The following is a 26,278-nucleotide window of genomic DNA, read 5'->3' on the forward strand; positions in this document are numbered from 1 at the left end:
AAATTCCGTCACTTATTTAAAGATCAGAGAACTGGAAAAGAGATCAAACCAAGAAAGGTTGGAGTCTGCAAGGAACTGTGTGGCTCAAGCCTACAAATATGATCTTATAGAGTTAATCAGGTTTTAGGAGTGATGCAGACAATGATAAACAAATCAAGGCAAGAAGGAGAGAGGTAGGAAATAAATTTCAAAGGATTATGACTCTGGATCAGGTTATTAAGAAGAGTCTTCATGAATGCCCATGAAACCACAGACTGCATTCTCTCTTTAGATCATGTACGAGTCTCTAAGCAGACAAGAAGGAAAAATTTCTCCTACCGGAGCTCTGTCAATAAAGAAATGTCAATAAAAGTTCAGTTGATTAAAACAATTTCCCAACACAGAGGATAAAATACATTTTACAGGGTGGTCTATTACTTCTTTCAGTGACAACCCTTCTCCTCTCAGTTACAAATGATTACTTAGCTTTTCAATAGCTATGTTGGAGGCACACATCCATTTAATATTTGCCATTTTTCATATATAATTCCCTTCTGAATGGGCAGTGTGTGCTTAAGATTTTACTAAATGAATAGGGACAAATTCTGCTCTTTGAAAATTTGACATAAATCTGAAGTATCTGCCCTAATATAGACTTACACTTGTTGTTAAATGAGAATAAATGAGCGCACACTTTGGCCTCATGATATCCAGCATGATCCTCCAGGGGCAGGAATACAATACAAGAAAGGGTTACTTTCTAACTGCTTGTAAGATTTAAGGCAGATAAATAAATAATAATAATAAGTCTTTGTTTCTGAAAGGAGATATTCAGTCTACCCAAAGCACCATCCAAGTCATTAAAGGATTCCCAGGTGCCAGTATTTGGAAAGGGTATTAGCTATTCAAACAGTTTAGGCAGAGGTCTCTGCTGGGTTCTTTCTCCTGGGTCATCTCAGATTTCCTCAATCTCTGCCCAGAACTGAGCACAGCGGGGAAAGAAAGGCTGGAAATTTCAGAGGAGTAACATTTTCTCCAGAACTAGAAAGAACATATTTTTCAGTCTTGCAACAAAAATGAGGAAAACCCTCCTTTGTTAGTGCAACTGCAAGGCTGGCTGGGCAAGGACCACGTGCTGCATGTGGAGGGACCGACTCTGCAGCAGATGCTGTGCAGGGAGCCCTCTTTTCCTCCCCTTTTCAGATATAATTTACCTGGCTCAACTCTATTACTGGGAAAACAAACCACACAAAAGTGTCAGCACAACGCAGCTGGGTTGTTCAAACAAAGCAATTCAGCAGCAGGTGGGAAGAGCAAATCCACACAAAGGCAAAAGACTTGCTGAGGGGATGAGCTCTTGTGAGCTATGCTGACAAGAGTCAGTGCCCCAGAGAAGGCGATGCAAATGCCTCTCCAGGTGTTTGATGCTTGGAGGGCGCAGATGGTCATCTGAAGCCACCCACCCCACCTGAGTTGGTCTCTGGCTCCTGCACATTTTTAAAGGTTAATAGTTCTAAGCAGGTGCCTGAGACTAAGCAGAAATTTCAGATTGGGAAGTATTTTCCTGAGGAAAAAAAAAAAGGCATTGGAAATAGCAATCACTATATAGAAAGTGACATGAGAAAAGGCCAGTTCTCTCTGACTATCTGGCAAAGGGAGAGACACGGATGTCTCCAATGGGAATATGCTCTGCCTAGATAAAAGCAAAGTTTACTAGAAGAAAGATGTTTTCTGAAAACGTCATCTTTAGTTAATGAGATCTGCCTTGTCAATTGTTCTGATCCCAGAGTCCCCTCGGATCCACTTCCTCACTTCTGCTCCGGGCTCTCAGGCAGTAGGCCAGAAACGCTCATCCCACCGTCGGCTTGCCACATGCTTTTCTCACGCATCACCCAGGTCTTTGTTGCCCCTGTGCTTAATGGTTAGAAAGGTTCTGCCTGGAGCCACCTGCAAGCTGCAGACTTGTTGGCCTTTCTTCCAAGGACAAGTTGATTAAACCTTGTTATACTAAGACTGTGCTTACTCATGGCTGCTGATTCTTTCCTCTCTGTGATATGTTGTCTTGATCATGGCTCTCAAAAGCCTCAATCATTCAGGTCCCTGCCGCTGTCAGACACGCTCTTCCATCATTTCACTGTAGCAACTGCAGCTTGTAGAGACGAGACAATTGTCAGTCCTAAAAATTGAACTCGTAAAGACCAGGGATCATCGTCAGCAAGGTGCTTCCAGGGAATCACCGAAACAATTCGGCAATCTTTCATGCAATGCCTATCCTTGCTTAGGATGTCTAAAAAAACTTGCTTTAGTTATTTGTGAATATATTAGCTCCTAGTGCCAAGACATTAGGATGATGGGCAGCCTGAAATGTGGATAATACCTATATGAATGCATTAAATCCTTCTGAAGCCTAACCACAGTCAGGACTATGCTTAAATAGCAGTTTCTCACCGTGCTGTTTTTCCCTTCCCAGGGTTCCTCAACAGCATCCTCCCACTCAGCCTGTCGGCAGTTTGACTGGCAGCATCATGGGCGCAAGGTCAGAGGGCTGCATCTCACCCCTCTGGGTACCTGAAAAACACAAAGAAAGATGTGTGTGTTCTGTTGCCAGCTGGAAGAATCACAGCTACTCATGTGATGCCCAGGCAAGATGATATAATAAGCACATTGGTACTTCTTACCCCAGTAAACTCTTTACCTGGCCCCTGTGCCAAGAGCAGTCAGGAAGATAGATGCTATTAGGGGAGTGATGAAAAGCATGAAATGAACCTTAAAGACATAGAAAACTTCATGTCACAAAAATCACAAATCTCTTTGGCTCTTGTGCCTGTCTTTTCCCGAATAGGGCAGGATAACTACTTTTTTTGGGCATACTACCTGCCCAGGATCATGCCAAAGAGAATCTCCAGGGAAGGCTTGTCACAGTCATCCTGCAGATTTCCTCTTTATCTCAGTGCAGCTGTTCCCATCCTGACCTACTAGCCTGATTTCTTGCTGACTTGTTACTGAGAATGCCACTGCAGGGATTCCAGTTGTGGAGGAGTCCAGCCCATGGCACACATTGCACCTTCACCCCTTCCTCTCCGAGTCTCCCAGTGACTGCACACAGCTAGCTCAGGTCTCACTAATGGAGAAAATGGTTTTGGTTCCAGACAAGCCAAAGGACCCACATCCTTTTTCTTTGAACAGTTTGCAGTCAAAGCATTCCCAGAGTTTTGCCATATTTAGTACAGTCTCCAAGACAGAGGAAAGTGCCTGTATTATACCAGGTAGGGACATGCCTGGTCCCTTCTGTTGCTGTTAAACTGTTACTTGGCTCCAGTTCATTACTTTATGCTCAGCATAGCTCAAGACTTCGCTTTGCAGTTCTTGAAGTTTGTTCAACCGTTTGTCATCCACAATCTCCTCCCCTTCTGTCAAGCAGCCATCTATCATGCCTTCCTTATTGAGGAAAACTCTGTACTTCCCTTTCTTATTTACTACCTTTTACTATCCTATTTGCCTTATACACTAATGACTTACATGCAGGAAAATTATTCAAAGCCACAATGTTTCTGAAACCAGAGACAGTCTGAACTTTTGAGATAATTGGGAGGAAAATCAGACTTTATATTCAACACACCTCCCAGGTTATTCCTGGGAGGAATAACCCCTATCTATTTCTTGCTGCATCAGAACCAACTGCAGACTGTCTCCACCACATGAAGAAGTGACCTGGATGATGGATAGCAGTATAACTTGTGAGCAGTGTCAGCCTCATGGATGCTAAGGACAGTGCTACGGTTGTCCTGCAAGAGTATTTTGCAGGCAGCCTTCTTAATCTGTACTAGCAGAAATGGTGACATGGATTAATAACTATTTTTCTTTCTCTTGAAACGAGGTATACTAAGGAACATGAAGGAAGCTCACTTCCTACTACATCACTAAAAGTATTTTCATACGTTTCATAAAGCTGTGCAAGCATACAGGAGCCACTGCGCACTCAGCGGTAACGTACATGTATTTCAAGATGTTTAATTCTGATGCTGCAAATAGTTCTGTGAGCTTCAGTACCTTGCCCGCGACGAGTGGAAGGGAACCTGAGTTTGATTTCTCACCCAAAAGGATGCCAGCTCTAACAGGGTGGAGCTGGGAGGAGCTGAAGCTGTTTGGCACACAGGTACGTGTGTGTTCTGGGCAAAGACAGTGCTCCTATGGGAGCTGCTGCGCGCTGCTGGAGCATGGCACCTTCCCTCCCTGAAGCAGGTCTCGGAGAAAAGCCACCTAGCCAGCGGCCAGCTGAATGATGCCTGGTGCCTCTCTTGCCTCCTGGCTGCCCGACTGCTGAGCAGCTCCTTGATTGAGCGTGGGATGGCAACGGATGGGAGAAACTGCTTTCAAACTGTTTAATAACAGTGATGGTAACCTTTGACCTTGCTGAATAGCAGCGCTTTTGACCTTTCATTTGTTAAATAATACAACCACTTACTTCCCGATCCTTATCAGTGTTTAGTAATTGGGGTCAAGACAAAGCAAAGCAGAGTACAGTTACCCACCAGACTTTACTGAACCAGGAAGAATTTCCTTAAGCTACAGATTTCCTTTTTGATAATCTTCAGTCAAGACAGGCAAAGACTGGAGACTGGGTGGCTTAGAAGATCCATAACAGGCTAAAGAGCCTCTCAGCTGTTAGCATCTGGTTTGAATCCAGCTGTGGTTGACAGTGGCAGAAACTCATTATGGTCTCAGGTTGCCTCTCTGACTTGTATGAAATGAGTTTGGCTTGCAGTTCTACTGTTCTACTATTATCTACAGATAATAGCCATAACATAAAATACTAACACACGGTTCTAGAGACATTGGTGATTAAATGAATTTACAAAGCCTGAAAATTCCTATTCCCATTGAGAAAAACAGACTATGGCACAGTGGTAGGTGACAGCGTGGACAAAAAGTTTGCTGTCACTCCTGCGTGTTCTGCAAAATTCATATCAAAGGGAGGTGGTTAACCTTCAGGAAGCTGAGTCGCTTTTTGCGCGGCGTAAGTAAAACTAATGGGTCAGATTCTGTGCTGTACAGCTCATTAAACATCTCACTTGACAGACAAGCAGGTGACGACTGTTACGGGCAGCAGTCCCAGGATCAGTGTTTTCCTTAGAAGTGAACAGGAAACAGATGAAAAAGAAATCCAAGAATTTATGACATGACAATGGATTGAAATGTAAGTGCACACACATATATTTATTTATATAATGCACACATATAAAAGCTTAAACTTCCTAAAGACGTCAAACAGAAATTCTATTTGTCTAAGCAGCTGCACAATCTCATTACTTATATATTGCATTTTGTATTAAGCCAGATTGCAAGATTTTTAGGGCAGGAGCTGTTTCGTGAATGCCTGTCTGTACACGATTCAGCAAAATGAGTGATCCAAATGCTGTCATTTATAAATAAGCCATTTATTTATAGATGTACATGAGCTAGATAAGATCTGTAAAAATGACACTGTAAGTAGTGAGATTCAGAGGGGTTTTTGTTGCTGCTGCTCATGTAAGAAATGAGGAAAATGGAGCCCTTTGTGGTATCCCAGCTAAGGTGCAATGCAATTGTATGCCCTCCGTCTTTTTGAACTCACCTTTGGATTTATGTCTCTTGAAATTGAGGAACACCTATGCAGGACAGCCACCCCTAACTGCATTCTTAATGGGTTGTTGCTTGTCAGTGTCTCTGGGTCTCGGGACAGGGTTAGCTTTACACAGGACTGGCACAGTCAGAGCTGCCTGCACAGGCAGCTGCCTGCAGGGTCTCCAGGGCCCTGCTTTCTCCTTCATTGCTCTAGAGGAAGCCCGCGGCTGACCCACAGACGGCGCACAGCCTCCTCGCCGTGACCGCCCTGCTCTCCTCAGCTCCCCGCGGAGAGAAGGCCCGGGCCAAGGCGGCGGTTGAACCGCACGGGAGGTGCCGTCGCCCCGTGTCTGCTCAGGCGCTGAGCTGCTGAGGCAGCGGCTCCCTTCCCGCCTCGCCCGCGGGGCCTGCCCGGCTGGGCCCTCAGCCCGAGCCCGCCGCCCTCCGGGGCCGGGGGCCCGGCCCGGCCTCCCAGCGGGGTCGGCGACGGCGGCGAGCTGCCGCCATTGCCCGCCTGCGCCCACCGGCGCCGTTTCCATGGCAGCGGAGAGGCGGGATCCGCCGTTGCCATGTCGGCGCCTCTCCCCTCCCTGCCGTTGCCAGGGCGCTGACTTTGATTGACGTTTTGGGCCGTTCCCTCCAGCGGAAGCATGCCGTCACCTTTGACCCCAGCGCCGCGCCGTTGCCGACGGTTGCCTGGCAACCGAGCGACGCTTGCCTGGCAACGGCGACGCGGAGCCGCCATGGAGGCGGCGTCTCTGCCCGCCGCACTGGAGCTGGCGGCCGGCGGCGGCGCGGGGCTGAGCCCGGAGAAGCGGGCGGTGCTGGGGGCCTCGCTGCTGCTCCTCCAGCGCGACTACCGCTTCGAGCGGGTCTGGTTCTGGGGCTGCATCCGGGGCGTGCGCGGCGCCTACTACATCGCCGAGGGGCTGGGCCCTGACCGCGCCGCGCCCCGCAGCCGCCTCTACAGGTGCGGAGGCCCGGCCTCACCGCCGCTCCGTGCAGCGGACGGCACCTGCCTGGGGAGGTGGGACCGGGGAGGCCGGTTTAGGGGCTGGGGGGAGAAGAGAGGGAGGTCAGAGGGGGCTGCCCAGCTCTCCTGGAGGGAGCCTCGCTGTGCCCCTGAGGGGCCTGGCAAGGCTGCATCAAGCCCTGTGCTTCAACGGGCTCGGGCCTGTGTCGTGCTTGTCGCTGGCAGCTTGAACTGCGTGGAATGGAGCCTCCTGCCACCAGTGACCGAGGAGATGGTTGCGCAGGCTGAGCAGCTGAAGGGCCGTTTCCAGGGGGATCCTTCTTTTGAGTACGAGTACACTGAGATAAATGCAGAAGATGCTGAAAGATTGTTTGAAGATGGTAAGGAGGTAAATAGAGCAAAACACTTTTGAATTTTCTTTGCTAGAGTTGTACCCCTCACACTGGACAGGTGGTGGCTCCTCCTCCTTGTTTGTAATAAGCAGCCTGAGCCTCTGCTCAGGCAGAATATATACAATTTCCTCTTCGCTATCATTGTATAGCAACGGCTTCTTGATTGAACTCTTACTTCAGTTACTCCTAGAGTTGGACACAGCTCAGAAATATTCTTTCTCCTTTATGTTTTATTATGCACAATTGGTACAGATCCTCACTGCAGTGTCTGAAGCTTTATATAGGAACTGCAGGTACCATTCTCTATAACTGATTAGACAAGTCATAAGTAGCTTAATTGAGAGGGAGGAAACGATGGATGAAGGGAGGGACAGTTCATTCTCTGGTGAATCTAGACTGTCTGCTCCTGCTTCACTTCTTATGAGAAGAATGTCTGATTTGTGGTCTTCCTCTTAGTGCCATTGGGCTCTAAGCTGATGAGTCTGTTGTGGTTTCTATTGTCACCTCGAGTTTATTTTCAGAAATGACAACAAGGAAAGCCCTGCCTTTAAAATTTGCCTATTTTTCTTTAAAGCCCATGATCAAGGAGGAGTCCCGCCTTGTAGCTACAATAGAACAGATAGACAAAGCAGTTGGTATCATCCCCCGGGGGGCATTTGTGAAGACTCCTCTTGGGTCTGTGCGTGAAAACAGAAACTTTGAAGGTAAATTCTCATCATCTTTATCAGGATCAACTGTACTTTGATCATAAAGGCTGTAAATTAAGATGACTTTCTCTAGCTGTTGTTTTGATTTAAAGTTTATTTTTATCTTGGGTAAAATGAACAAGGAGGAGAGAATCCAATGTCACAAATGTTCAGGTGCATGATTCAACTCTGGAAGGTGGGAGGAGAGTCAGTAATGGCTCTGACTCATTAAACCTGTAGTTTCATTTGTCTGTGTATAGTTTATGTCAGTGTTTAGCAATTATAGCTGCAGTGAATTCTCCATCTAGAGATAGGATGTAACCAAATGGGCACAGAGAGTTGATCTCAACTCATGCCCATTGCTTATCTGGGACTGCAGTTAGCATGGTCTGTAATGCACAACATCAGGGAGTACTGCCACGCATTTCTAGCAAGTCTTTGGCCTTCTGTGGAGTCCATTGGAGAAAGATTGTGATTCTGTCCTATGCTGTGGCATTAGAGAAACAATATGACATTCGATGGTATAATGTATGTTAGCCCAGCTCACTGTATTAACAGTCATCAATGGCTGTTCGCAGGTCTTTCTTTGACGGAGGCAAAAAAGTTAAGTTCCTATTTCCACTTTACTGAGCCTGTTAACCTGAAGAATAAAACCCTGCTGGAAAAGGCTGACCTGGACCCATCCACTGACTTTCTAGACTCTCTGGAGCATGATATCCCACAAGGTAAAGAATCAAGAGGGAAGGCAGTCTAAGTAGCCTGGGAAACGCTGAGGCGACAAGGTGTGGGTTACCGTGGAGTTGGTATGCTTGGGAGAAGCTCCTGCAAATCTGTACAGGAACTTTGTCTGTTAATGTTGTAAGTGTTGTACTTAATTCCCTTTTTAAGCAATTATAAATGCTTACGGTGGTAAGATGTAAGTGTACCAGGGCTGTCACATCCTCACAACAGGTATGACCCCATCAGCAGTAACCCTTTCCGTCTGAGTGCCATATTCCCTCCTGATTCCTGTAAAGCCTGTGACAGCTGGTGTCCCTACCAGGAGAGAGAACTCCACCAGTGACAGAGGGAAATTTATGTGGTTTGAAGTATTTCACACCTCTTGTCCCACCCAGTGTTGCTCCTCTTTATCTAAATGGGCTCTCATTAATACTAAGCTGGTATCTCTGAGAGGCTGAATTCAAACTTTCCTTTGATAAACTGTGTTAGAAATGCTGTAGTGAGGAATAATCTCTACTCTCCCGGGATTACACACTGTGGAAGGAAAAAGGAAGATGCGCATACTGGAATGTATCTTCAGTTCACATCTCTACGGTTCTGCTGGACAACTGTTAAAATATATTTAAAGCCTCTTCCAGGGATTCTCTGGCAGGATATTTCTCTAAAGAGATAGAAATGACTTGTTATTTGTTTCTAACTGCTTTTTGCTGATTTGCTGCATTTTTCAGATTGGGCCAAGTGTTTCCACATCCTGCTGTCTAGAAGGATTCTTTGGACACAATCAGAACTTAGGTTTGCTATTTTATTCCTATCCTGGAGTAGCAAGATAGGATAGTAGACGTCCTGTGCCAGATGGAATTGGCTGGAAGGACAGTGAATTGCCACTGCTGTAAATAGCTTTTCAGACTTTGTCACATATCTCTCTCTCTATATATATATATCTATATCCCCCAGTCTTCCCTTTGGCAAAAAAAGAACTGAGAATGAACCTAGTGAGCTTCTGCCTGAATTCTGAACATTTTTGACTGTTCAGAGCATAAACAGCGCTAAAATCTAAACCATTGTTCAACTTACTGGGAATGTCCTTGTTGTTTTCCAGAGGTGTAGTCTGGAGAGACTGCATATTTTTACATACACTGGCTCATTTCGTTGGCCCTTTTGACTCAAAAAGGAGTATTGCAAGGGGGGTTAGGTCCTAGATACCTCCTAAGAAAATTTTAGCTGCAGTTTCATATGGTAGTTCAAGCATTGCTACTGTTTGCATTTTTTTTCCCTCTTTTTTTCCTAGGGTTTGTAGTAGGTATGCTTTTTAATTTTGTGAGGCCTGAAACCACAGAGCCACTGCAGCAGGACATAAATCTGCCATGCTTTCTGTGTTTCCACTAGAAAACAGGCACCAAGGGCTAAGAGCCTTAAGGCTAATTTGCATCACAGAGTTGGTTTTAGCTGTGATGGAGAATGGCACCTTTGAAAGATTACAGATACCATTCTGCAGTGTTTCATGTCTAGTTCAAGGGACCAGGTAACTGGCAGGTCATGCTGTATGTTAGACATGAAGATGGTTGAAGTCTTTAAATCAAATCTGACTTGTAGCTGTATTTTACCCAGTGGCAGATAGAAAGCGGGGCTCAGCCGTGCCACTGTCACGTTTATCTTCCTGTGGCAACCTGAGGTCTGTGTAAGTGTGAACCTTTGCCCCCTTCCCAGGAGGTTGTTGCTGTTAGCGCAGATCGCAGTCTCCTCAGAAAAACTTACCTCTCAAAAACTACCTGAGCTCAAGTGCAGCTGCGTGCTTCTTAATGGAAGAGGAGAAGATTCATCACGGTGCCTGTGCAGCTCTGGCTGTATTGTCCTGCTCTTTTTTGGACTGAACCTGGGGATTGATGGAATGAGCTTGTCAGGTGAAGGAAGTAAGACAGGAACTGGTTACAGGATCAGCAAGGCATGTAGCATTTCTAATTGCACTCTATCACATGCAGATAGGAGCTCTGACATTAAAGAAAGATCAACCCACCCCCCTTTAACAAGCATTCAGGTTGCCTAAAGTACTGGTTGCTTGTGAAAATGTGGGGAAAAAAAAGAACAGAGGGCAGACACAGGCTTTCTGCTGATTTTATCAGCATTATTCTGCCAAAGTCACTCAGTCCTGGCTGCAAGGCACTCAAGCTTTGGTTCTTGGATTACCTTCTTTCAACTCTGCCAGTGCATGTTGGTCCTGACCCAGAGCAGACAGTGCTTTTTCTATTTCCTGACATAGCTCTGGCAAATCCCCTCATTTTAATCTGAAACTTTTCTTGCCTTTCCTGGCTAGATCCTCTCTTGAACAGTTACTGTCAGAGCAGAAGTAGGAATTCCCAAATCTATTGCATCTAGAATTGTGAGTGAAGCCAGAATTGTCTCTGCCCTCAACAAATACACAAAAAGTGGACTGAAGGTGAGCGACATCTGAGTGATGCTCCCCTCCCAGCCTGCATTGGCTAGAATTTCCCTAGCATCTTAAAAGACCTAAAGAACAGGACTGAGAGATTAAGGGCTGATTTTAACCTGTCTAAAAGTAACAACTCAGTTGGAATAGTTTTCTTTATTACTTGGAGCCTGAGCATCTGTGACGGCTGTCAAGGGCGTAACTGTCATAAAATGTATGGTGTGTCATTATAGGAGAGCAGAGGTGTCTTACAGAATGGAAAGTTGGAGGCAGAGAGAACATTTTATATGACAGCTGAGAGGTGGGAAGAAAGGAAGTTTAAACCGGTTGAATAAAGGAAACAATGGTAAAAGCAGAGAGTTTAGTGCAAGATTGGAAAACCTGGAGTTTTGTAACAAAACTGTCTGCCGCCCTTATCTTTACCAGAGATATCTGTGGTGATTGCAGGTTCCAGATTCTATCTGTGTGTCTACCTATGAGGTTATCTGTGCACTTTAAGAGTTCAGAATATGTTGCTGCTCCTCCCCTAATCATACTGTGAGTCTCTCTGTTTTTTCTTGGTGTCTCAGCTCCCAGAGACAAGTGACTGTGTTAAAAAAACACATTTTTTTAATGATTGTAGAGAAAAGTAGGAGAATATGAACCCTGTCTCAAATGCAAATTCCATTGGTTTATCCCCTTTAAAATCGCCAGCTCTCTGAGCCAAACTCATGAATTTGAGTGGCCTGACTCAAGATTTTTGAACATGGAGGGGTTGTGATACTGATCTTCTGTCACCACAGTATCAGATCGTGTAATGCTTCATTCTGATCTAAATGGCCAGCTGGCTAGAATGTTGCATGCTAGGATCTGTAGGTTTTGCTGGCCATATGTCTGCATTAAAGATAAGCTTGTTTGTTCTAGTCTAAGCAGACAATCTGCTCAACTTTATGCACAATTAGATGTAGCCTTTCAGCTGCTGGCAGATTGCCAGCCTGGTCCTTTCTGCTGCATGGAGTTCGGCACCCTGGGCGGTAGCATTTCAGGAACTAGAGTTGTGGCAGTTTTACGTATGCTTGTAGATAATGGAATGGCAAAGCAAATAGCAGTAATTCCTAGCATGCCTACAGCATTTTCACTTGATGACCTGATGTGTAGATATGAAATAATAGTCAGTTTTCAGGCAGTGGCATGATGGGGAAAGTGAAAATGGAGGGGGAAGGATGATTTTACTGTGACCATGGTGTCAGATCAGGCAATGCTACATTCTGCAAGGGAAAAGGAAGGGGATGGGAGAAAGCCTAAGGTACTAGTGTAGAATGGAAAGCTTGGAAGGAAGTAAAATAGGGGATGGAGAATTCAGTTCTTTGGCGCTTTCAAACTACAGTTCAGAAAAGCAATAACTTGACTCTGAAGGTTTGTTACAGATTACTGACTCAGATCACTTTGATATGGAGCTAAGGGACCCCAACAGGGCACTCTGAAAAACTGATGCAAGAGGGGAGGTATGTCAAAGGCAAAGGGAAAGAAAAATGTAGATGGGAAAAGATATGAGTGAAAATAGGATTTCTATGAGAAGAGTTTATTCAAAAGTCATGACTCCCTGTCAAGGAATAGCTGCTTTTGGCTGAAAGCCTACCACAGTTCACTGGTGGAGTAAAAGTAGGAATTAGAATTAAAAAAAAGCAACATAAAAGGAAATGCAGAAAGTTGTGAACAATTAATGATTGATATAAGTTGGAGTTGATAATGAGTAGAAAATGACAAAGGAAGCCAGGATAACCTGGAGTAATCAATGACAACTGTAAGGAGGATTTTTTCAAGTATATTGAGAGGAAAAGAAAGCATAGTAATGGTACTGGAAACTGTCATTAAATGTGATGGTAAAAAGGCTGATAAGAATGTGGAAGGGCAGATATGCTCAATAATTTTTTTCTGGTTTTGTTTTTGGAAAGAATATGGACTCATGTCAAATGAAGACAATAAAATACTGTTTCAAACAGTTTTCAGACTATTTGCTAAGGAAGGGTAGAGTTAGGCAACCTTTTCTGTTTGTCAAAAAATGAAAATGGCAGAGCCAGATAAGTTACTTCTGAAATCATTATCTCAGGAGATTTGTGGCATGCTTACGATGCTAACCTTTAATAAATCCCAGCATTGCAGAGATATTCCCCTGATCTTGATTAGTAGTTGTGATTCAGAAATCACTGAATGGGTGTATTTCTGGAAGGGGTCAGAAGGGGCTTCAGCTGGGGCCAGTGCCAGTACTGATATTCTTCAACTTAATTATAAATGATCTAGAAGTAAAGGATTGGTGGAGAGACAAATAATGACAAGGGCAAGACAACTACAGAGATCTGGCAAACTTGGCTTACTTAAATAAAGTACTTTTTGATGTACCTATCTGCAAAATCACATATCTAAGAGCAGGGACTGGAAGCCAGACTTGTATTCTGGAAGCTGTGGCTCTGAAAGGAAATCCAGGCACAACTCACTGAACATCAGCTCCCAGTCTGATCCTGAGACTTAAAAGGCTAATTTGATCTGTAGATGCATAAACAAGGGCATAGCAAATAGGAACAGGGAGGTGACTTTACTTTTGCATATACTGTTAGTGGAATCAGAACTGGATTACTGCACATTGCAAAACTGGAGAGCTGCAGAAAAAAGCCACAAAATGATTCAAAGGCCGGTGAGAGACATAAACAGTTCAATCTGTTTATCTTATGGAAAAGAACATGAGAATGACTGTATTACACTGTGTAAATACTCCATGGAGTTTAAGTATTGGGTACTGAAGATCTATTTAGTATAGCAGAGAAAGGCATAACAGGAACCAGCAGCTGAAAATTATAGCCAGAAAAAGTAAAATGAAAATTAGGTACAACTTTTAACGGTGAAATGATTACCAGCTAGCGAGGGCAATGGATGAGTCTGTGTCTCTTGCTATCTTAGCATCATGCTGGATGTCTTCCTGGGAACTGTGTTTCAGCCAAAAGCAAATAGAAGTTGCTAGTCCCAGGCACGAGTAACTGAGTTCAATTTAATGGCTAGTGGTATGCAGGGGTCCAGAACAGATGACTTCCTGATATGCCTGGCTGTAAACTTGATGACAGCTGTGGAGGGTGATATTTAGCTCGGGCTTCTTCATTGTCAGTGACAATAATACAAAGGTGACAATGGTTTCCTGAGACAGTGACTCTAAGACCAGGACTCGCAGTACAGCTGGCTTTGCTTCCTGAACTATGGTCCATGAGGGCTCAAAAGAGGACTGAGGAGATTCCTGACTTATCGCTGTCCGTTGTGGAGGGTGAACTGAGGAGCCAAGACCCCTCAGATGTAGTTGCTGACTCTGTAATGCTGGGAGAGATTTTATAGCATCATTCTAAATGGGTATACAGTGGCAGAGTGGATCATGGTGAGTCTTGTCCATTTGCTGTTTCAAGATTCAGATAGAGGAAGGGGAGAAGTGCCAAGACAGAAGATCATTTCAGCTCCTTTACCATTTTGACTGTGGAGGAGATGACAGTCACTCAGCCTGTAGCTCTATTTCTTCACCAAAATGTGCAATGTTTTTGGAGCATTCCTTATACAGCATTTCAGACAAAAGGATTTATGGCTGAATACTTTAGGCACTAGCCTTTCTGTAAACTTGCTTAACAGTAGCCTGGGTTAGAATGCTAACCTCCTGTCCTCTGAGCTTCATTAGCATGCTCTTTATCAGTTCAGCAAAAGCTGGTACTTAATGGGCCCTTGAAGATGGAGAGATTGTATTTCTAAGTGGGAGATACTTTCCTTTGGCCACTCTCAAGGGCCATTTTGGTAGCCCCATCTTGGCTGCCTCAAAAGCCCAGGTGCTGGAAGGAAGAAGGCCAGGAGACACAAACCTGCTTTATCTCCATGCATTAACACTGCTAATTAACTCCCTTTCGATGCCTCCCTCCTGGCGATTAATCCCCTATCAGCCTCCGTCTCCAGCCGTTTGAAGGGTCTGTGTCTGCAGAGGTATTTACAACCCCCAGCTAGCCAGCAGAGAGCAAGTTGGTCCGTTATCAGGGCTCTAAGACAAATGGCTGCCTATCTCCCCAGTGGCCTTGCAAAATCCAGCAAAGTGCTATGCTGTGCTGGCCACCTACTTTCACCCAGCCTCCCTTCTCCACTAACATTTCACAGATGTGACCTGAGCCCTCCCCTTTCATTGCTTAACAATAAGCAGCACCTCCCCGGCCTGTGAAAGCTGAGAGCAAGAGCACTTTGCTTCTTAGCCTGCCAAGAGCCACACAGGGACAAGGCTTTTCAAGCTGCCTCACTGAAATCCAAACTGAAAGACCTATAATGAATGAGAGGGCAGTGCTTCGTGTTAGCAAGGATAAAAAGAGGTAGCCAAAATGTAGACCGAAATACCTAGTGTGGCTCACAGCTATCTTCATTCCTGGTTAGGAGAGGTGATCCTTAGGCTTGGTGAATGTGTGAAACTGAGCTACAGTATCCCATGGAGTTACCTGACATTTAGACAAGTGGTTTTGACAAACAAGCTTTATAACACAGTGGTACAGAAGGAGTAAAACAGATCAGTGTGCATCAGAACAGTCGGTTTTCATATCAGTGGGAATCGAACCGAATAGCTGCCTCAGTGGGTTATTAGTTAAAGCATTGCTACCTGAATTTGTTAAAACTGAAGTCAGCCATCCCTTGAAATAATTCTAGGATGGCCATAGCTGCTACCTTCCAGCAGGGCGCACTGTGATGCCAGCATTGTCAGTGCTGAGCACAGAAAAGGAAACCACAGAAAAGTAAAATGTGAAAGAAAAGCACCAAGAAGAGCATCAGACTGAGGAGAAGGTAAGGCCTCAGTTTCCAGACTGTGTGTGGTATACTGACCTCCTGAACTGTAGGTATGGAGAAGAGACTGTCCCTTCCAAGCTTAGGCAATTTCTGGAATGGTCACTGGACTTTTCAATAGCTTTCTTAGCATCCTTAGTGATCACAGGCATGTAACGGACATACATACACAAATACATAAGCATGTCTCCTACATCCTTCAAAAGTAGGGACACTTCATTTTTGCTAGTGCTGTATGGACTGGGGAGCCTTTAGAGGCTGTTAAGGTCACTCCTGCAGTGACCCAAGAGAGTTGCCTGGGAGCAATACAAGATGTTGTCCCTCCTACAGCTGGGGCGCTGCCAGCTCAGGAGTTCAAGATCAGACTGGAACCTCTCACGTGGCAGCACAGCAGGAGGACTCCAGAGCCAGCTAGTGTTATAGCTTTTGACTGGCTGGTCATGGTCTGCCTTGATTTCTGGAAAGGAGTCTGTTTTCCTTGGGCTTTGTGTCTACGGGTAATAAAGCAGTGCATTCACTGCTTTTGGGTCCTAGGTCTGTATCACCTCAGGGGTCTTGTTTAGTCAGAGGTCTTGGATGAGTTTATACTGGAGCAGGGCTGCCCATCAACTGAGAGCTGTGGTGGAGTCTTTCGTCCTCCTGACTGCTGCAGCGAAAGACAGAAACAGAGTCTTCGTAGCAACTTTCGAGGGATTTTATTTAAAGTTTTTTCCTCTGCAGTAAAAGAAATCATTGCCCACCCTGTCTCCATTTCAGTTCCTGGTTCATTGGATAGGAAAAGGAGATGAACTTCTTGCTGAACTGATGGGAAGTGCTGGTAAAGCCTCTTAGAACCAGAAGTTGTAGTTTTATCACCACATCAGTCAGCCTTGGCCTAACCCTTTCTCTAGGGAATGATGAAAAATTACTTGCAGGGGAAAGCCTAGGGCAGTCTGTGTGTCACCGAAGTCAGAACAAGGTCAGCTTTTGCTAGGAGTGATCTATTTCTGAACGGGTTCCTCATAAGGAGTGGCAGCTCCTGCCCACGCAGCAGTTGGCATTGGTGCCAGCCCTCCATATAGCTTTGCTTTGCTGTTTGCTGCCCCTTTGGCCATAGAACTTTTGCAGGGAGAAAGTCAACAGGCTTTGTCTTGCTTTACTGTACACAAATATCATATGGATTGAAATTCTGCATGCTGAAGGAATGTGTGGCTGTGTGTAGAGGGAAAAGGACAAGGGACAGTTCATCTATGGGTATATTTATACAGTTGTGCTGTGCAGAGATAACTAGGCTATCCCAGGCATTAGAAGATGCTTAGCTATTTTTGGTGTTCAGAATTAGCTTGAATATCAACACAACTGCACTATGCTGTGTGGATATGCTCAGTGTGACAGTCTTCTCAGAAACTGGTAAACTCTTCAGAACTCGTATCTAGTTTAGTATGAAAACATTGACAGTTTATAATCCGTGCCATCTGTTCCTTGTCCTAACCCCTTTTAACTAGCCCTGCTAATTTGATGATGAGGTAAGAAGCACAACTGGGGGACTGACAGGGCTTGTAGCCTTGCCCCTCCTGCAGGAGTGTGAATTGGATGTGCTCTAAGCATTCGGTGGGTTTTGAATCCCAACATCGACTGCTTTGTGTTCTCTCAGAATTCAGAGATCAATGTGAGGTTCTTTGCCCCTAATCCAGCCCTGTTCATCATTATCACCTCCTTAAAGTGGCCAGTGCTTTGTTATCAGGAGAGGCAAAATCTTACAAGGTGGCCATAATCTCCTCTGAGAGTCAGACAGATATTCTCCTGTGGGTAAGAAAGTGACAGTGACCGAAAGCTCTAGGGGGAAGCAGGCTAGAACAAAGCTGTCCATTGCATCCTTTCATCAAACTGTTAATCTTTCTTTCAAAGACATCACATTTGTTTGGTGACAAAAGCCCCAAAGAAGCTGAATTGAGCCTGAAATCCTGTAGCAAGATTTAGAGGAAGCGTCTTTCATTCAGAGCAGGGAGGGGCGAGAGACTCCTTCTTTTTCTTCCTACCAACCAATGGGCTCACAGAAGCCCACGAAGGTGACGGATTAATGCAGGGGCTCCCCAGGTAGATGCTACGTGACTCCTGGCACGCTCCAAAAACGTTTCCACAGCGACCAGCTGAACGAGAAATATGGAGTGTGACGGGATCCAGCGTAAACCTGTGCTTTGGAAGGAGGGTGCTTTGCCACTCTTAGAGATTTCTAAATTTACTACAGAAGACCCAAGATACAATGATCCGTATTGTAATTGTCAGAATCCAAATAGCAGGGTTTTTAATCAGTTGTTCCTATTCCTTATGAGTTTTGATTGCATATTGTCTTGCTGTTTCCTCTAGTGCACAGCCCCATTCCAAATCTTTGTTCTGGATGCTTTCTGTGCAAAGTCTGGATCTTTTTCTTAAAAAAAAAAAAAAAAAAAGTAGAACGGCTTCTAGCTCTAGTCTAATTATCAAGTGGATTTAGGACTAAAGGGCAAACTAACGGCTATAAGGGAGGCTATAATTTGATGTGCATTACTTCTGTGCTAGCTTTGTCTGTCCTTCCCATCCTCTGCTGCTCATTTATGTCTGTGTATTGTCCCTTTTTTTTGTGTTGGCATTGCTGGCTGTGCAGCCAGATTCCAGCTGGAAAAATAACTTTATTTTTGGCTAGACTATTTTTCAGCCAGATCATTTCCCTGACCTGGTTCACTGAGCAGTAAATAAACACTTTTGTGGTCTCTATGATGGAAGAGTGATGAGGGGGGGGAATAAGGGTTTGAGGGCAGAGGCTGCTTCAGCTGGATTAAGCAGCACTGTTGTCAGATGTCTAAGTATGGCCTGAATTTCACCCAGTACTCAGAGGCACCTGAATACTGTGCATCTGGGACAACACTGCAATCCCTGAGTCTTCCTTGTCATCAGGAAACAGGTACTTTGTGTGTAAAGGCAAGGCCCAGGCCTGTCTTAATCATTTGTGCTGCAGAGGCGTCCCCAGTGGGAGAAGATAATGGAGAGAAAAAGCCTCTGAACTAAGATGATTTTACTTTGAGGTTTGAGCATGGTTGTATTTGTGTGTCAAAGATGTAGCAGGCATTAGGAACACGCAAGAGCCACTTGGCAGCATCTGACTGTTTGTAGGCTGTGCTTTCCTGGCTCTGGTGGCTTTTTAAAACAGTCTTGAACCTGCAACCAGTCTGTGTTTTTATTTAATTATTATTAAATAGTTATATGGGGAATTGGAAATATTGACAGCAGTGTTAACATATGGGGTGCAGGTGGTGTGTCAAGCAAATGAAAGAGATTTCATTTGCAGCCAGTAAGTGGCATGAAGGAGTTTGAGCCCCATATAAGAGTGTTTGGATGTGTCCTTATGGCTGGTAGGCTGTGCGTGAAATGTCCGTGTGGCGAAGTTTGTGGAGAGCCAGAGCACAGTGACCTTTCCTTACAGCTGCTCTGCTTTGCAATTTGTCTTTGTTCCCTACAGAGAGCAAATCAGAAGTAGGAAGCTCTTCCCAGAGTAGGGTTTTCTGTTGGAGGGAAATGGAAGCTAAATCCCACGGGTGTAGTGTAGCTTTGTCAGAGCTAAGTGCTTGGGGTCACACAGCCAAGCAGCGGCTGCTTTTGCAAAGGGAAACAGTTTTGTTGCCCCTCTCTGGGTGTTAGTATTTGTCCTATAACTCAGTACTTCACTCTCACTGAGGACTGACTGCAGCAAGATCTGTTATAACCTGCTCTTGTGGCAGCATATTGTGCTAATGGTAAGTGCAGCCATGCTGTAGCTGCTTTTCCCTTGAGACATTTACTCCTTTGAAGAGGAATTGATAATGTCACTTTTATGACCCTCTGTGAGCTTTTGCGACATGGAGCCTCTGTATCAGGCTGTCTAGCTTTTAAAGCTGTTTCTTCTCAAGCTTGCACTGAAATGAGGCATTGCTGAATCACCTCCAAAGCAGCAATGTTATGAGAGGTCATACTGAAAGTGGACCAGTTAAAGCAGGAAAGTTCTTCTGCAAACAGCCCTCTTAAAAGGCTTTTGTTTAAAAGCTAATGTCTCACGCACCCTATTGCCTCTGTGAATTACAAGATTCAGCCTGTAGCTGAGACAGACATGGGGGATGAGACAGGGATTTCTATTGGCGACTGGAAAGGAAGAAGAAGCTGAGAAGGAGGTTGACTTTTGAAATTCAGCGCTGGTGTCCTGGCAGCTGTTGAAGGGCCATAAAAAAGGCAGTGGTTTAACACTGGGTGAGCATCAGGATCTTCAAAGCACTTTCTTGTTTGCGAAAGATGTAAGGAACTCCTCAGAATTCCTGCCTGTGTTTGGAGGGGTGGAGGCTGCAGCCTGATCCAAAGAGGGAATAGGAAGCTCCAGATCTTCATCCAGCGGATATTTTTCCCATGCTCTTTCCTCCCACACAGCAGCTCCCTCCCTTCCCTTCTGGAGCAGCAACAGGCAATAGTTTCAGCACAGACAGTGCCTGGCTTCCTTAGGTTTGCTGGGTGCAGCTTAAGAATTAACTTGCTCTTTTAAAAAAATGTATTTTGAAGAATGGAAACCTCACCAGAGCAGTGTTACTATGAGAAATCTCTAGCATGAGAGCAGCGACCTCCAGATCCCTGCACCTCAATGAGCTTTGCATGATGAGTGAAGTTAACTCTGCTGCCTGATTTAGGGACAATACACGCTACAGCTCACACATAGATGCAAGTTAAGATCAGTATTTAACTCTAGGAAAGCCAACTTTTACTTGCTGTCTCCTAGTTCTAGTTGTATTCCCTCCAATGCAACTAATAATAATTTTAAATTTTTTTTCCTGACAACTTTTATCTGGGAGTCTTGATGTACTTTACAGACTGATGCGCTGAGCTTCCCAGCCTCCCAGTAAGAGACATATTGTCTGACACAGGGACTATGACGAGCACAGGGACTGCAATGGGATATTCTGAGCCAATGGGTTATTCTGAGCTTCTGCATTTTTGTAGTAATAGAGACCTACACCCACCTATGCAATGATTTTACTCCAAGAACCATTGGTAATAGCAGGGAAGTTTAAAAAAAAAAAAAGAAAAAAGAAAAAAAAGGATAAAAGCAGCATTTAATTTTCATAATTCTCCTCATCCCTTTTCATATTGTATTATTAAATGCATTTCTAAGGCTTTCTCTTGAAGGAGGAAAGAAGACATATTCATTTTAAGCTATTATTTCATACTGTTCATTAGCTACTGATTAAAGTACTTTTAGAGTGATTTATGACATCGTTATTTAAAACTCCTACAAGAAAGGTGGGCCTGAAAAAGCATCTTGTTGTTTGAAGATTGTGAGATTTGAGCTGTGATGGAAGAGAATACAATTGTCTCGGATCTTTCAAGGAGAACAACTTTCTCCATGTCTCATGAGTTCAAATATTAGTTTTGTTTTCTGGACCATTTCCTCAAATGCTGCTAATGTGGTGAGGTATGGAAAAAAAAAGTACCGAGATAATGGGCCCTAATTTCTTCCTTTAAAGAAAAGGACCAAAATAAGCAGATAGGTTCCAGAACTTTAATGTGATGTCTTCTTAGAAGGCAGACACCAGCATTGTGTATCAAATGCAGTTTCTGAATGGGTGTTGTGTGTTGCAAAAGTCCAGTCTGGAAAAGTATACTGAATAAATCACCTTTGGTAGCTGGGTTAGACAAAAATGTCCCCAGTGATCTGGTTAGTAAAAGGTGGAAGGTGGCACTGCTGCTGCTGTTTGGCTCTGCAGAATGAAGAGCAGCTCTATGACTAATCATCATTCTGGCTGAAAACAGGATCTGAATGAAAATGACATTACAGTTTCAGGCAGTTTCTTATAATTTTTCCTGTCCTCAACCTATGTTGCGTCAGTCCAGTGGGATTGCCCTTAAGTAACCTGCTTGTTTGGTTCAGGTCCTCATTTCACAGGAAGACTTATGCAGCATCAGCAAAACTTTATTGTCCATATTTGCATAGAACTAGATGCAGAGTCAAGGTTCAGAAAAGAGCTGGAAAGTATAACAACTTAATATTCCCCAAAGGTCTCACATTTATGAAATGACAAATTTGAGCCCTTTGAGAGTTTGCAGTTTGGACAGACAGTAGGGAAATGAAGCAGCTGCAAATCACAGCCTTCAGAGTTCTAGCATAAAAGTGAATGGAGCTGTCTTCAATGACATCTGTTCATTTCTGCCAGGTGTGAAGGTGCATGCGAAGTTCCTTTGATCAGCAGTTAACTGCTGATGAATACTCTGCAGAGATTGATAAAGCTGTGTGACACTGGGTAAATGTTCTGAGGAGATCATGGATCCATGTACTCCCCCAGAGCATAGATTGGGGATTCAATCAAGATGAACTCTACCTTCTCTGCAAATTTGTCCAACAAAAAGAAGTCTGAATCCAGATATAGTCCCTGAGAGCATTAATATCCCTGTTTTCCCTCTCACCTTTCCCACTTGTCACGCTCCAGGCATTTCTTTTTGTTCTTTGTAAATAGTTTGGGGCAGAGGGTTCATCTGTGTACATGAACATATATATACAAGCTATCACATGTACCCAGGCTGCTGGATGCTTCCAGTATGTTGGGAGGCGTTAGCAAACTAGAGAATCCCTAAAGGCTTTCACCACCCAGCAAGGCAAGGCACAGTCCTATCCTTGACAGACTTGCTTCTCAGAGGACTGGTCCTAAGTCAATGAGAGTTCCTCATTCCATTATCTTTTTGTCAGAGAAACTCTTCCAATAGTTTACAGTCCCCCCTGCAAACCAATGTGTAAAGCTGCAGCAAGAACCACCAGTATTTGGATGAAGGGCAGATCATTTCTGCAAGTTCAAGCTGCAAGAACCCTGCACTGAAAGCAAAGTCAGTTCAGCGTTCAAAGGAGAAATGGAAAAAATTATTTGTCACAATTACATTCAGACCTATTTGCTTGCCACTAGTTGCTCAACACCCCTATGCATAGTCTAGCTAGTGCCACTAGCAAATGCTGAAAACTTTTAGTGGCAAAGTTCAAGAAACTGTTTGAAAGCTTGTCCTTTGACAGCAGATGGCTGTAGTGCTTCAGCCACCGGATGATCTGCCTTGTAATGAAGTGTTCTTCATCTGGGTTTCCATGTTATCCAAGTAGTGAAGTTTCTTAACAACATGCAGATTTTGTTGGAGACGCAGTCAGTCCGTCAGAATTTGTAATCCCAGTGGCTGAACCATAATGTGTTTTTACTCCATAATGTGTTTTTATCTTTACAAAGATCCAGTCCAGTTTGTGTCCATATGAGTGGCACTGGAGAGACTGCACTGGGAGATTGGGGTTGCCTTGTATGTGAAACCACTGCTTGTGAAGACACTAGCTCATGTTTTCACTAGGACCTGTGCAAAGAATGTCACAGTGCCAGGAAGGTGAAAAGGTGGCACACACCTGTACTGATCCTGCCCTATATTAAGTAGTGCTTTGCTCTATTGTGATTCCAGCTGTTTGTCTTTAGTGGAAAGTGTCTTTAGTGGAGCTGAGTGAGTCAGAAGTAAGCTCTCCAGTGCAGAAATCTCCTGAGTCTTTAAAGACTCTGAATGTCTCCTTTGTACTTCTATCCTGCAGCCAGACTCCCTTTGTCAGAAAGTTCAGTGACTGTCACGGAAGGTAGGGGTTCTTGCTGTTCATTTAGTTCCACGTTTGCACATAACTGAAGGGTACATACTTTGAAAGGTAACAGATCAAAGATGACACAGGACTTATGTTGTACATATTATGGTATAACAAACCTGTGGAACTTGCTACTGAAGGAGACAGGGGAAACAATGGTGTCCAAGAAACTTTTGAAAAGTACAGAAATACAAAGAGAAGAGATAGGTAACAGGTGAGCAGCACAACTTGCAACACCTGGTTTTACAAGGCTTTGAATTTTATTGTTCCTTTCTGATTCCATCTATATGTTTCCCCTCAATTTCCCTCCTCCCTCAAGCCCTCTACTACTGTAGTTTGCCATGAACTGCATAAGAGACTACATGTACTGCAAGCGAGTGTGCAAAAGCCTAAAGCTAGACAAACACTGACTGCCCAGCTAGCTGCTGCCTCCTGGATGCCAGGCAAGCCAAACAGCCTGCGCTTCCTCGCAGCTGCTGGCAGGCCAAATAGCTTCAGGAGGTGCAGTCAACCCCTGGGCCATGTCCTGTGGCGACCTGTTGTAGGAACTTGCGGTATTAAAGCCCTTCAGCCCTTTGTCGGATGTGACTAAAATTGGCCAACAGTCAGAAGTTAGTGGGAGAGAGAGGACTGGCAGCTGACAGCAATCACAGAAGCCCTTCCCCTGGCTAACCATGACATGAGTAAGCATGAGTCATAGCATAAATTGATGAGCCTAAAATTATCTACAAGGATGAATACCGTCTAACTAGCCCAACACATTATGGGCTTTCTGCTTATTCTGGAATTGGCAGATTTTGGCTTTGGGTGCACATAGGCTGACCGCTTGACTCTAGGCCAATAGTAGCCTGACAGCTCCAACTGCATTTTTTTTTTTATTTGGGCCCACTGCTTTTGCTTTTAGATGGAGATTCAGCAGGAACTTTCTTCCCTACATTGGAGCCTCTAGGCATTACTGATTTGGTGCTGAAGCTGGTATTTTTTCTCCTGGCAGCTCCTTACCCTCTGGCATTGAATCCAAGCTGATGCTCCAGCCCCCTCCCCTCCGGCATTGTTCCTAAGGCTGTCGTGTCAGACAGAAAACAAATACTCAGTGGCTCAGAGCTCCTTGCATCCAGGAGAAATTGCATTTTCACACTGGCTCTGAACCTCCTCTGCAGAGCCAAAGCAAAATTAATGCGGAAACTAATCCCTTTGCCCCTACCACGCACATCCTCTTCAATGGTGGAGCCAAGAAAGACTGAAGAGAATTAACCTTTTCTGTAAATTTCTCTGAGATAGGAAATACCCTGCTTTTCACTTTCTCTTCTTCCTCTTTCCCAGTTGCTGCATCAGGGAAACCAGTCTTCCCTGGAGCAGGAAAGTGCCTTCTTCCTCTTCCCACTACTAATGCTATGAGTTTATTTTAAGAAGAAATTTTATACCTATGCAGGATTGCTATAGCTAGTCTTGGCTCTCTATAGCTATTAGCTATACCAAGTAGGTGGCAGAGCTTGTTAGAGTAACTGCTGCCCACTCAGAAGCAGCCAAGAATAGCTGTAGCCTCTCCTAGGGATCAAGAATACAAGTCTGGAGCTCCAAGGATCCCTTCCTGTGACGCGTACGACATTACCATCATAGCCATGGGAATATGCTATGTGAAACTAGACACAAACATCTGGAAATAAGGGCAGCCTGTAATGCTGAATTGACAAAAGAAGAAAGGGCATCAAGGTTTCTGGTCTCCCTGACTTCCCTCTTTTCAGGTGTCACAAACTCCAATGCAGCCTTGTGCACTGTTGACTGGTCAGGAAGAACCCACCGCAGTCCATCTCCCAGCTTAGGGACAGCTTGCGCCAGGAATGCTTCCTCTTTCTCCGTTGCAGTGACTCATTAGCACATGTTCTTGCACAGGCTCCTGGACTGTCCAGCTAGAGAAGGGAGGCACTGTGGTGGTGCTGCGGAGCCTGCTGTGGCTGGGACTGACGTTCTACCACGTCCCAATGACCAAGCAGTATGGCTACGTCTACTTTGGCACCGGCGAGAAGAACTTAGATCTGCCCTTCATGCTGTGACTCTCCTGTCTGGGACGAGGACTGGAGAAAACATTTGGATTTTATACTTAGAGGTTTTTGTTTACTGCTTGTTCTAATAAATGTTTGAAACCTCTGCGCTTTGAGCAGGATTCTTTTGTGCCTGGACTCCAGCCCTGATTCTTTTCCTAGGACTTCTGAGTGTGCAATCTTCCCTCAACTCCAGATTGAATTCCCTGTAATGTGTCACTGCAGATCCTTTAGATAGTAACAAATGGCATTTTGTTCCATGACAGGTGAAGCCCTAGGTCAGAAATCAAACCTAGGCCATCTGTCTGATTACAAAGACACCATGCTTACACAAAAACTAATTTGGAGACAACATGAATGAATGCCTGCTGTCACCCATGAATGACAAAACAAAAACAGAGCTGGAGTCAGAGTAGAAAGCTGATGCATACTGTAAGGGATCAGTACTAAACCCTGAACTCTAGAAAGGCATATTGAAGAGAGTATTTTGTTTTTCAGATGTTAGGTTTCACCAAAATTAGAGGGGTCTTTCCAGCTCACGGCACTAAACTGTAGAAAGAAAATTAACTGTGGGCATCACCTGGTCTTTCGCAAAATGTGCTCGTTCAGGTTCATCTCAAGGCAATGGTTTAATCCAGTGACTTTTGTCACCAGTAAAGCTCACTGAGCAGAGCTACCTGGGCTAGAAGACATAGTAACTTCTGTACGTAGGAGAAGAAAGAAAAATCTTTTCCTTTCTGAAGGGCTGTAGGTTTCAAAGCTTCACAAAATAGAGACGGTCAGCGAAAGATTTTCTCTCAGTATAGTTAATGAAGTCTTGGCTCTGTCTCCCAAAGCAAAAAGATCTTGGCCAGCTCAAGGGGCTGAATGTACGGCTTCCATTTCACAAAGTAAGGCTAGAAAGAACCATTATAATCTAATTTGATTTCCTGGGTAATATGGGTTTTTATCCTTACCTTTTGTTCCTGTCCATGCTGATAGGTATTAGCAGATGATTCTGATGAAAGCAGTA

The 26,278-nt window shown here is 44.5% G+C and overlaps 1 protein-coding gene across 2 annotated transcripts; it reads left to right on the forward strand.

Moving 5' to 3' along the window:
• Nucleotides 1-6,318: 6,318 nt before the first annotated feature.
• Nucleotides 6,319-25,751, forward strand: RSPH9 (radial spoke head component 9). 2 transcript variants are annotated; one of them, XM_075146747.1, is made up of 5 exons: nt 6,319-6,553; nt 6,782-6,944; nt 7,523-7,652; nt 8,213-8,359; nt 25,118-25,751. In XM_075146747.1, the coding sequence occupies exons 1-5, from the start codon at nt 6,327-6,329 to the stop codon at nt 25,276-25,278; spliced, it is 828 nt and encodes a 275-aa protein (XP_075002848.1). In that variant the 5' UTR covers nt 6,319-6,326; the 3' UTR covers nt 25,279-25,751. The 2 variants fall into 2 exon arrangements, with proteins under 2 accessions (XP_075002848.1, XP_075002847.1); XM_075146746.1 differs by having other exon boundaries at nt 6,327-6,944.
• The last annotated feature ends 527 nt before the right edge of the window (nt 25,752-26,278 follow it).

This window comes from Calonectris borealis, chromosome 3, assembly GCF_964195595.1.
Source record: "Calonectris borealis chromosome 3, bCalBor7.hap1.2, whole genome shotgun sequence".
NCBI lineage: Eukaryota > Metazoa > Chordata > Aves > Procellariiformes > Procellariidae > Calonectris > Calonectris borealis.